This window comes from Plodia interpunctella, chromosome 1 (genome assembly GCF_027563975.2).
Source record: "Plodia interpunctella isolate USDA-ARS_2022_Savannah chromosome 1, ilPloInte3.2, whole genome shotgun sequence".
Lineage (NCBI taxonomy): Eukaryota > Metazoa > Arthropoda > Insecta > Lepidoptera > Pyralidae > Plodia > Plodia interpunctella.
The window spans coordinates 4,479,711-4,493,122 of record NC_071294.1 but is presented as its reverse complement, the minus strand read 5'-3'; the positions used below and the strand labels follow the sequence as shown (position 1 = coordinate 4,493,122).

The window sequence follows — 13,412 nt, the reverse complement described above, 5'->3', positions numbered from 1 at the left end:
ACATTAACTTAATAACAATCATTACTTACATCCCAATGTAAAATGGAATTAAATATGTAAGGACAATTTTGCGTTAATAAAATTAGTGTTCACATTTTTTGAAAACACTCCTGTATATATGTAGGTAATTTCGTAGTTAGGATCATTAAAATTTATTATTAGAGTCCGGCTAACCGCAAATATCTTAATGCAAATTAGATCTTAATGTGTGCAATTAAATAAATCAGAATTCTGTATTTCATATTACATATTTTGCAAGTTTACCAAAAGATTATTCGTTATTTGATTGAGCAATCATATCTGAGAAGTGTAAAATTATAGGTTTCACAAAAAATATATGTGTTCCATTTATACTCATGTTTCGTTGATCAAAAACAGCAATTACCCGATTGCGTTCCGAAAAGATAATTAGCGGTCACGTGACATGTTGTTCCCTACATAGGTTTACCAAGTAAGAAATTTGAAAGTCCTCAGAAAAACACTGTAGTTTCTTCAAAATTGTTAAAGAGCTGATATTTCCAAAGTCCCTCCGCAATCCTCATAATTGCCTTAAAATCCTGAGATCTCAGGACAAATCCTGTGATATGGTAACCATATCCCCGCAGAATCGAATGCAGCGAACTCTCGGATGTTCATAATTCACTCTCGCACCGTTAATGACATGATTACCTTTAAAATCGTCAACTTGCCACGATTTCGCAACATGTCTATTATTGAGAAATTCAACTTTCACTTTATTGCAAGATTGTATTGATTTTCCCGCGAAAATTGATATGAGGAATAGCGGTAAAATTGTGTGAAAATAAAAACCTACTATTTGTTAAAGATAGCCCCAGAAAATTTATAGCAAGAAAGTATTAGGGTATAATGTCGACATTGTGCAGTCAAAATCAGTTTAGTAATTTGAAATTATGTATACTGACAAATAAAAATAACTTGGTTATAAAAATACACATTTAAATTATATGATTTCCGTTGGTATTACTATCATCAGGTCCGCTGAATCACAAGTCCAATGAGGCAAACGATCGTTAATGATGCCAAAACAGTCTGCTATGGACTTAAGGCGGCTAAGGCGCAGTATCAAAAATGTTTCAAGGGGAATTATCTTATTGCGAGGGGCAATAACTGTGCGTACATGCAACAAGTATCTTCCCCTCGGGAGTGTGTTGGTGTTTATTTTGTGTAAAATAAATATTTCAGATATATTGAAATACAGAAATATGCTAATATGCCCTCCGTTCTATTCTTAATAATTAAGTATTATACATATTTAAATGTATTTTTCTGGAAACGTTTATAAATATAGATTTTATTTCAGTAAAATGTTAAAATTTAAACTAAATGAAATTAAATAAAATTAATTCGCGTGGACTTACAAGTTTAACAATTTTACGCAGTTACATAGTTACAGTTTAACTTTTTACGCAATTACAAAAGAAGCAAGCAAAAATATCAACAAGCAACCTTTCAAAGTTAGCTGAGTACTATTGAATGTATTTCAGTAAACTGCTAAACTTTCAGCAGTTTACTGAAACAAAATACAATAGTAGCTAACTTCGAAAGGTTGCTTGCAATTTTTTTGCTTGCTTCTTTTGTAATTGCGTAAAAGTTAAACTTGTAAGTCCACACGATCAGGAAATAATGAAAATATATGTGTCGCATATTTTGCGATTTCGCAGGATCTTCAAAACCTATAGAGTACTTCACATTAACCTAGAACCATAAAAAGCACAAACTTAGGTCTTACAACACTTGTTCAGAAACAAATCTGAAAACCGTTAAGGCGCTTTGTACCCGCATTCTAACGCCACCATAACAATTTTATCAATTACTTTTATTTCTCAGCGAAAAATATTTTAACAGATTATGCCACACTAGATAAATAATTTTAACAAAGCGCCATCATATGTATTGATTGTCCTCTATGTGGCGATAATAGCGACGCAAAGAAATTTGGTAGCCTAGTAATACATAACAAAAAAAAAACTAATCTAACGGAACTCTCACTGTTTAACTATTTGATAGAATACTTAGAATCTATTTTAAAATATGCTTTTGTATTTGACTAGCAGCCCAATCACTGAGGAAGGTTATTATTGGATATTAGTTGTGATTCGTGGTTTCATCTTAATAGTTGAGCATAGAGTGGCGCGCCCATAAATATAACCGCAAAATGCTCAGTGATTCCGAACGCAAGCTCAATAGCATTAAGAAAGATGAGATACCATAGCCAGTTAAATTAATAAAGGCCGAGATACACATGCCAGTAGTTTGCACACTTGCATGCTAGCGACCGACACGTGCCAGCTAGCATGTAAATAAATTACGTCGTATGCCTGCAGCTGGCATGCCATGCATGCATAGATTACTAGCAATTTGATTTACTGGAATGTTGTATAAAGGAGGACTAGGAGAAGCAAAACTGTGATGGCGGAACAGCCAATAAAAACAGCTTGCAAGTTTAGAACAGATTGAAATCGTTTATTCAACTAAGGGTACAAATGGTGTCAACAATATATACGCAGCATTTTTTCGCCCCATTTAATAACCGCGATAATATTATAATCAATATCCTGACAGCATTTACATGATAAACCAAATCAATGTATGAAAGATTGTCCTTATAACACTTTCATCGTTATCAATTTAGATTGACATATCGTATGATAAAAATGACCTTGAAATAAGGAAGGAGGACTGCCAAAAAATGGATTGAAGCTACTTTGAGCAAATTTATCACAAAGTAGCTAAGTAAAGCGAGGAAATGCTCGTAGGCACTTAGAAAACGGGTTTTTTGACGTTTTTTATGTGTCTTGGGAACTCGTGTAACTTGTGCCATTTTAATTAATGATTTTGCTAAGTATTTTATGTGTATTTATACAATATTATACACTTTTTTATTTTTCTTTGTATTTTTGTAACGAATAAATACAAACTGATCTTGACGACATTGAATTGACTTGACTTTCAGGAGTAACAGGCTACATTTTATTGGAAAAAAGCGGACTAAGTCGCGGGCATAAACATTATAAAAGCAGGTGCAGATAGACAACAATAAATTACTTTTTCTATGTGAAATTAATTATAGCAGAATCCTTTAGCTGACTATGCTGCTTGTCACTGGTGCATATCGCTAAACTAAACAACAATCCGATATGGAAATTATAATGTTTCTCCGCGTATACTCAATGTAATTATTTATGTAATACTGAAAAATAGATATATATTTTATAAAAGAGTTTATACCAAGTTTCGAGAAATTGTGTAACATTATATATAGAATTGAAATCAAAACTTTATATCTTTGTCTAAAAACTTTATATCTCATTTAACTATATTTGGGTGAATTTCGCGACAGTTTGAACGCGGCGTGTGGCGTTTCATTAGTGTCGCACATTTTTTTTAAATAATTTTTTTAAATAAATAAATAAAGTACTGGTACAATGTTCATTTTATAAATGTTTATTTATAAAATTAACATTGTACCAGTACTTTACTTATTTATAAAATAGGATAATTAAATTGATTAATGATAGCCCACGGCGGCGTTCAAAACGCTCGTGAAATTCACCCATTTAACTTTCTATCCTATGATAGTAAAAGTGACCAAACAAAGAGGTGGTCAAATCGAAACACTATTACATTTTCAGTATTCATACATGCGATCATAAATCGGTGATTAGGTCATAAGATTGTGTAACGTCATTTACAAAAAGCTATGAGATATAAATAGTGTTGCCGCGTGTGTGTAAGTGTGGCACCCACACACGCGAACGTGAACAAGTTTGCACCTCACAAACTGGTATTATTTACTCCAGACTATATAAAATATTGTACTCTTATAGCCAGTGAACATTAATTGAATTTATTGTGGGACCGGAGACGCAGAACGTGGGTGCGAAGAAACGGAATGCACATTTTTCTATAAACGAGTATTGATTCATATTTTCAGAAAGTGTTTAAAATTAATATGAATGGCTGTGAGTGCTCCACTTGGCCATTAGTCAATGTTTGCATTGAAAACACGACGCGAAATTCCGCAAGGGAAAGAAAATTTATTTTTTATCAATTTTCTCTTATTCGGAAAAGTATTCAAAAGAAATCAAGCCGGAGACGCGACTAGTAAAGTTGTACACATACATTGAAAGAGGAAAATCTCTTTATTTTCCTTTTTCTATTCGCCAATATTCTGCTATTTCAGGCGAAAAATCAAATTTAATAAACGTTTTACGAGGCCTAACAATTAGATTTACCAGCTTTATTTCTTTCATATTGGGTGAAGCGAGGTGCGTACCCTTGGTAAAATTTGATGAGTCTTGTCTCCCGAGACATTCGTCCGGAAGAATGCTCAGGTCTTATGTAAAAAATATATATTTATAAAAATAATTGTGGTAAGATATAAATAACTAAAATTTTACCTGTGGTTTCGCCTACGTGAATTATATACTAAAATCTTGACGAAAGCCCTGTTCATTGAAGATAAATAGAATGAAAATATTTTCAAAAGGCGCCTATTACTTAGATACTCGTATATTTCGTTTTAACAGAAAAAATATAGCACGATACCGATTTTCAAACCTTTCTACAAAATCAGTCTCGATGTATTTACTTTGTCGTGGTATAAAATAGATAAGTTTAAACATACAGTATGTACTCTTATTAGTATAATTTGCTGTCTGAAAGTCAACCAGCTGCCCTCGTCGTTCCAATATTAAACTATTCTCAAGGTGAAAATAAAATGAATTGCATGGTATTGCAGGCGTACTAGGATCGATAGAATTGTAAATCAAGCTATCACATATGCAAACCCTTGACTGAAACTAAATATAATGTCTACTTTAAATATGATACAAATATATATAACTAATCTTTGTGTCTCTGTACACAGACAAGGTGATACAAAAACTGAGGGATCTTGTGACTATAGACACCAAATTTTTATTTTGATCTTAATACTATTTACAAATTATATCTAAGCGTCATAAGTTATTATAGCGGTAGTTAATATTTAATGGTTTACAGAACAGAATAGCAGGAGTATACTTTCTGTCCTGATTTGTACAGTGGTATAGGTTGTCGATTAAGGAATTTATAATCATAGATAAAGTCTGGAGCAAACGCTATGTCATTTGGAATATTTTTAACGCGTGCCTCCCACGCGATCGCTGGCCAATTTAATCAAATTATTATGAAGGTGTAAAATCTTTAATTTTGCGCATGTCATTATATTATTGCACGCGACTACATAGTCACTCATAGAATCTGTGTTTTTTTTATAGTAATACTTTTTATTTTACTTATAATTATTTATTAATGTCAATATCTACAAATAATAATATTATTTAATGAATATAAATGCCCATCTGGTAACAGATGTCGTAGGTATTTTCTGTGACTTATCGAAAGCTTTTGACTGTGTAGATCATAATATACTCAAAAATAAACTTCAACATTATGGTGTCACTGGCGCGGCTCTTAGTGTTCTTTCGTCTTACCTAGATAATAGAACACAGAGAGTAGAAATTAACAAAACAATTTCCGATAGTGCACCTGTTCACATAGGCGTACCTCAAGGCTCCATTATCGGTCCCTTTTTATTTTTGATTTATATTAACGACCTCCCATGCCTTGCCCAACATTTAAGCGAAGTAGTTCTATTTGCAGACGATACATCCTTATTATTTAAAGTCGATAGAAAAAGTGAAAACTATAACTTTATAAGTAATAGCATGTCGGTAGTGCTTAACTGGTTTACAACCAACAACTTAGCTCTAAATACAGAGAAGACAAAATGTATTAAATTTTCTCTCTTAAATAACTCGCACAATGTTATACCTTTAACAGTAAATGGTAAAGCTCTGGAATGGGTACATAGTACTAAATTCCTGGGCATTACTGTGGACGACAAATTAAAGTGGGATAAACATATTGAAATCACGGCCAAAAAACTTAGTACGGCAGCTTTTGCAGTGAGAAGGATCAGACAGTGTACGAACATAGATACAGCTAGACTTGTGTATTTCAGCTACTTTCATAGCATTATGTCCTACGGACTATTAGTTTGGGGTAATGCAGCTGACATAGGAAAAATTTTTGTATTACAGAAAAGAGCTATCCGTTTTATTTATGGGTTAAAACCTCGAGATTCTCTTCAAGAACTCTTCAAATCAATTAACATCCTCACTGTGGTATGTCAGTATATCTTTGATGTGCTTATTTTTGTCAAATCAAATTTACATTTATATAAAAAATTAAACGAAGTAAATAGTGTAAACACTAGAAATAAGCACAAACTTTGTATGAATAGATTCAGGCTTAAAAAGGTTCGGCGGTCTTTCGTGGGTCAAAGTGTAAAATTATTCAATAAACTCCCTGCAGAGGCTATTAATCTGCCAATGAAAAATTTTAAAATTTATGTTAAGAAAAATTTAATGGATAAAGCGTATTACACAATTAACGCCTATTTGACTGATAAAAACGCTTGGATCCTCCCGACAACTTTGCCACTCCACACATGATCTCCTAATTTTTATTTTACTGTTTTTTATTATTTTATTCACAATTTTGAATTTTGTTATAATAATTCGTATGGCATTTAAATTTTATTTGTAAAACATGTACGTGATTTGTGATCTTCAAGTGTCTGAATTATACTTCTATTTCGACGAATAAGAATTGTAATTATGAAGTCATGGGAATCGAGTGTGTCATGCTCACTCAAATGGTCAATCTGGTGGTGGCGTCGTGGGCCGGGTCGTGAGGTTCCCTCTATTATGGTTGAGCTACGCGATGGCTGTCCCATGCGTCAACTCGTGAACGGGTGCTGCCAGAGGGAACTGGTCATCTCGTTTCTCATATATTTTCATGTAAGTTAATTGTGTTTCACATCGATATATATATATATATATATATATATATATATATATATATATATATATATATATATATATATATATATATATATATATATATATATATATATATATATATATATATATATATATATATATATTATAATCAGCACTCGGATCACAATCATAACCTGTTTTGATATACCTTTTGACTATGTACATTATGTACTTTTATATATTATTAGAAAGAAAAGAAAAAAAAATTTTTTTGTAAGAAACAATAATGGTAAGCCGATCTGGCATGATAGGGACCAACACTGTTCAAATGAGTTTCTTTCGGCATTTCTTCTCAGCAGTGGTCGTTCCGAAATGCCAGTAGTTTCTAGCTTGTGAGAAATAACTATAAATTTAAAGATTGACGAGAAAAAGTGCCTGTGAAGGTCTAATTTCTGAATAAATGATTTGAATTTGAATTTTGAATTTAACAACAACACGATTTACATCATACACACACACTTTAGCTTAAAGTACCTCTAATAGGGGAAATAAAATTACATCACGGTGTTTATACATATACCTTTAATAACCTCACATTACCAATAAAATGAAATTATATAATAAGATTTATAAAGTATTTTATCCTAAGTAACTAGCTGTTGCCCGCGGTTCCGCCGATGGCAAAGACAGTAGCCTATGTCACTCATTCAACTATCTCCACACCAAAAATCACCACAATGCTCCGTTTTGATATGAAAGGACAAACAAACTTTCATAATTTATAATATTAGTTCAGTCATAAATACAGCAACCCACAAAAGAGCTGCATTCCTTGATTATCGTGAAAATGTGTGAATTTTGAAAACGAGCCCTAAAAACAGTAAAATCTCGAAATACTGACAAGAAATTCAAGTCAAATCGTTTGGAAAGCAAGAGTCCTAGACTAGTGTCTAGACTGCAGACTGCAGACAATAACACTATTCTTATAATGGACATGGCCATAATAATACGTGGGGTGTACCATAATGTGCAGACGTTGATCGTATAAAAGTGAATATTGTATGCGTTTCATCAGGTGTTTCAATTGCACGACGCCAGGATGCTGCGAAATGTGATATACCCGATAATCCTTACATATTATAAATCGCGATAAACTCAAAAACCACTGCACGGATATTCCTGCGGTTTTCACCAATAGAAAGGTTTAGACACTTAAACCTTTTTCGATCGATCGATCTATTGGTAAAAACCACATGAAAATCCGTGCAGATTTTTATTACGTTTTTACCCAAGCGAAACTGGGACGGGCGGTTAATTCACAATAAAAAAAAAAACTTTTATTTCCTTAGTGTATTTCTAAACTTATACATAAAATAAATAAATGAAGAACTTTTTATTTACCACCCATTTTTTATTACATTATAGAAATATAATACAGTACACATTTAGACGAATCCCACGCTCAACCAGCAATTTAGGAGTAGACCTGCGTATCTCGATTGGCAGAAGACATTGTGTTTTGATCCGAAAGAATGAGCTGAAGAATTATAGGGAATAAATGTATGAAAATAATGTTAGAGAGAACAACATGAATTAAATAATTGCCAAACTAGAAAAAACCTTTTTTGGGAACACAGCAACATGTATAGCACTATTGTACGGTATGTGAAAAAGATTCAAGTTGGTTCGAGTAGATAAGGTACCTTGGAGGTGACAAGGAAAATTGTTATGTATTTCAAGGAAAAAAATAATTACCGCCTACGTGTTGAGTAAAAAAATACCCCCTTCAAAATACAAACGACACCAGTAAATTCATTCCTATTTGTCAGACTTTTACGTCATCATAATAGTCGTAAAATTGAGAATGGATTTTAGTAGTTTGATTCTTACAGTTATCCGGGTCTGTGAGCAATGATTTGTGTAAACATTTATAGAAAAACATATTTGCTCATTGAAGCATGTGTAACACGAAATTTTATTCATATTTACTGAAGAGAATTCCCTAAAAGCAAAGAAGCGATCTTCACTTGTTTCTACAAAGCATTCAGAATTTATTAGCATAATATCAAATTCGATAAATATACATGTGTATATATTAACTAATAACTGAATAGCTAAGCTAAATGTGAGCCACTTTCATGTTCTCGACGATCAATATTATCAGGTCTTTTTGAATTATTGAAATGGAGCTCGTAAAATTGACGTACTTAAAGGCTTAAACGTTTCGAAAAAACACTGCTTACATACACAACGACTTTATATGAAAAAACCTTTTTGTAAGTATAAAAACATCGTATTCTTTGTATAAAAGGATCATTTCAAATACGTGAAATGTTTCATTAAGTATCATAGTTTTTACTATTTGGTACCAACACGATCTACATACATATTTATGTAATAGTGTTAGAATTCAACATCTGCCCGATACATGGCAAAGACAAGCCAGTCTAAGTGGTTTTACAAATAACAAGCGACACTCAAGGGACTAATATAAATCATGAACTTAGTAAAAATACCTAGGTAGCTAGAATATTCTTGGCCAGCAATGTGTAAAACACCACCTGGCGGCTGAATATCGACCGTAGTTGATTAGGTTTAAAAGAGGCTAAGCCAGAAGGTCGATCGTTAGCATTATCATAGTTACAGGATTTGAAATATCGAATAGTTTCAATTGGCCCATGGTTTCCGATACCGTTTTCCAATCTCGCGTCATTTTACAAATCAATACTAATATTATATAGACAGATTTGTATTTTTGTTTGTAATAGATAAACTCAAAAACTACTGGGTCGATTTTGATGGAATTTGGCACAGATTTAGACGAAACCTTCTGGAGTGACATAGGCAACTTCTTTATTATGGTTTTACCCGGGCGAAGCCGGGACAGACTTCTAGTATATAATATTTCGTTCAAAAGTAAATGTGCAATATAATTGACGCACACGCATGTTTGGCTGTGAAGTACTTTTTGTATTATCATAATGAATGGAGACCACAGAGGGCATTTTTCATTTCATCCATTCATGAAAATGTAAGATTTTTTCCCGTCTTTTATGCTATATCCTACATACGTGATATAGACAGAATAATAATTGATTTTTCAAATTATAATGGATTTGATATAAAAATTTAGTCAATTACAGAAAACATCACACATTTCTTATGCAAACCCGTGCGACTTGCATTTACTATTTTTTGTAAAAATATAAGTGATCTTATTTTCAAGTAGTAAGAAGAACATTTTTTATAGTTACAACGAACAAAGGCAAAGGGAAAACAATGAACTTTTTTCTGCAATGCAAAAACGTCGAAAATGATAATTAGCTGCATATAATGTGAATAAATAGGTATTCGCTGAGTTTGTATTCTGTATTCTTAATTTGAAATCATAAAGACACACGAATCACTGTTTTTTTTTCGTCTGTTTAAAACTAAAATTTCGTTTCCGCCTTGAAACGATTTTTTACTGATTTCTAAATAGACGAAAGAAAAAATTATACTCTCGATTGAGCTGGATCTAAATATACAAAATCGTCGTTTATCCTTTGACTAAACTCTTTTCTATCATCTGAAAAATTATAGTTTGGAAAATGGTTTTTCTAAAGTAGTTTTAAGTATTTAATGTTTGATTCTAATATAACAACCCCTCTTCCCCGTTCATATAAGTACTAAATTAGTGCTTTAGCCTTACAGAATATAGGCTTTCTTTTATTTTGGAACCTCTGCTATGTTCATTGTAAAATTCTAAAACGGTCGATTGAGTGGTGGCGTGAAGTTTTATTATCGAGCTATGTTGGGAATTCCGAAATTCCCACAGGAATGAATCTCCTGCAAAAAATTATTCACAAATCCATATGCCACTCACCTGTATACTCCATAATGCTTTCCAGATGCCCTATCACCGCATATGGAACACAGGTGCTTGGAGCCACTCAGCGGGTGATTTGGGGGGTAGTTCTTGAAAGAGGGGGGAGACGTGGCGTCGTCCCGGAGCCCGTCCAGCATCGCCGTGTCTGGCTTCATCTCAGGCGGAGACATCGGCGACATGAACGTAGAATTCTCCAAATTCAGCCCTGAGGACAAAAACACTGTACACTAATTTTTTTGTTTTCTTTATTCGTATGACTGAGGCCTTTGCCAAACACTAGTTAATAAACGATCAGTAGATAACTAGGACTTGTGTAATGTACTCGTAAGAATTCTCTATTGAAGATACACCTCGGATATTTTGGCGCTGTTAGCTTTATTAACTTTTCACTTCTAAACATATCTTATCTGCGTACCTAGATCACGTCCCACTAGAAACTTAATAAACGAGCCAAAATTAAACAATACGCGACAGATGTAAATTTTCAATTTGGCAGACAGCACCTGTCATCTGTTGTAGTTATTCCTACACCAAAATGCTCCGAATGAGATTTCATCAGTGTAACTACGCGGTGTATCTAAGGTGGTAATGAGTCTGGGTATACTAATAAAATAATAAAACTAATATTTCGCAATGGCTTAGAATGTATAGGGATATAAAAAGACGTCACACTAAATACACCGGAAAGTGAAGAAAAAGTTTTGAATGCTTAAAAAGGCCGGCAGACCGGTCCATTAGAGGGGGCGGCGGCAGATAAAAGCAAATAAACACGAGCAGCCACCCTCTTACGACGCAACGTTAGAAGACTTTAATTTTACTGTTTACAGACAGATGTGTGCCGCCGCCCTGTAGCCGCATGAACGAAAAAACTATAATATTGGTTCTGTTTACCAGCCTAATTCTCCAAGAGTGATGCTAATGGAACATCCACATTGTCCAGAAGATTGACACACCAGCAGTGCCTTAATATTAAGTGAATAAAATATAAAAGATGATATGAATCATATTCTGAAATATATACAACAAAAATGTTTCTAAAAGACTCGAATCAAACATCTTTTATGACCGTGGAAGTGGAGCCTGTAAGTAAACTACAACACAAGCCACAAGTTTTATTTTCTAGGTATTATTTATGTAAAACATTAACAAATCAGTACGAAATGCAAACAATACATTATGTATACGATTTAAGATACGCAGAAAAAAACGAATATCAAATCGTCATACTTTATTGATGTGTTCGCTATCAATATGATCTTGTAACGAGGAACGAATTTAAATCTAGAGAGGGGAATTTCAAAGATACGACCGGCGAATCCCAAATCGAAATTACAAAGTTAAACAGATGAAGGTTCAAGGTGGGAATAAAACACTTTAAAATGATCTCATTCCCGAATAAAATACATAATATTATGAGCAGTTTCCGTTTAAAATATACGGAATCGGAATTTCATTGGGCCCTGAGCCCCACTCAGACGAAACATTTTTACAACAAGACAAAGGTAAGCCATAATAATTTTCTTAGCTATTAATGTGTGCACAAGCGCTAGAGATACTCACAGAACTTTATCTAAGTAGTTTGGAGTTCTGGAGATCATCTGGAGATACTAATATTTTCCAGAAGTTCGTTAAAACTAAATGACAGGCACCGGGCCATATCTACCTATCATTACATATAATATTTTATAAAAGCCTACTCGTCTAACCTAGTAGGTTGAAATAAATAAGTAGTAAGGACATTATGTCTTCACATAAAAATACCAAGATTTCGACAAAAAATTTTCTCGTATTTAAAACAAATAATTAACAATATTTTTTTAAACAATCTAAATATGGTAGTTTTGTGCGGCAAAATAACGATTTATGAATAATCTAAAGTATCCTTATATACTTTAGATTAATTATCATGTATGTTTTATCTTGTAAGCAGATATTTTCAGAAATGGCTATTGTTCTCTATCTAATGACTTGCAATTTATGACTACGTTTTTCCTTTGGAGTCCTTTCAAGCACAAGATATGTAGGACATAATAACAAACACAGCACTCCTTGATGTATAATTAAAAACGAATACTAATTACTTGCTGCCTGTTGCTCAAATTTCTAATTAAGAGTAAATTGAGTGTGCGATTCTGGAAATTGTACATTAACTAGACAGTGATACTCGCGATATCAAAAGACAACGTTTCATCATTATTCAAGTAATCACAGTTTTCACTGTGGCGAGACGGCATTACATCGTGCAGTTAGAAGTCCCTTGTAATTAAAAAGTCGTCGGAAATATGTGATTACTTGGTGAGTAATCACTGTGGACATACGGGTGAGCATGGCCAGGATTCGAGGATGCTCAGTCAGCATAGACTGTCATATAGATATCTACATAATGATCGGTTATCGATGCATTATGTCATCTTCAAACTAGCTTTATCATTTTTCAAGGATCTGAATCAATTTATTTTCTGTTGCCGTTGATTTATTCGAAGCAATCAGTTGTTCTGTAGCTCTATTATGACGAATATTGGCGTCTAATCTCTAGGTTATGTTCTGAGTAATGCCCAAGTAACGAATATGCACTGGACAAGCCAGAAGATCTTTCTATTGTTTCTGACTTACTGCTGGGAGCCTCAAAGCATTTTTGGCTAAGACAAGTCGATACGATCATTCTCAATTTATAACGTAAATAAACAAAAGAA

General features: G+C 33.2%; 1 protein-coding gene across 14 annotated transcripts in view; it reads right to left on the bottom strand.

Moving 5' to 3' along the window:
* Positions 1–13,412, bottom strand: part of usp (ultraspiracle) — a 39,533-nt gene that overhangs the window by 15,731 nt on the left and 10,390 nt on the right. For 10 of the 14 annotated variants that reach the window (XM_053750839.1, XM_053750830.2, XM_053750797.1 and 7 more), the window contains one exon: positions 10,717–10,939. In XM_053750839.1, the coding sequence (XP_053606814.1) occupies positions 10,717–10,939 (223 nt within the window). The remainder of the gene's footprint in view (positions 1–10,716; positions 10,940–13,412) is intronic. The other 4 variants (XM_053750847.2, XM_053750855.2, XM_053750822.2 and 1 more) reach the window with 1 other exon arrangement.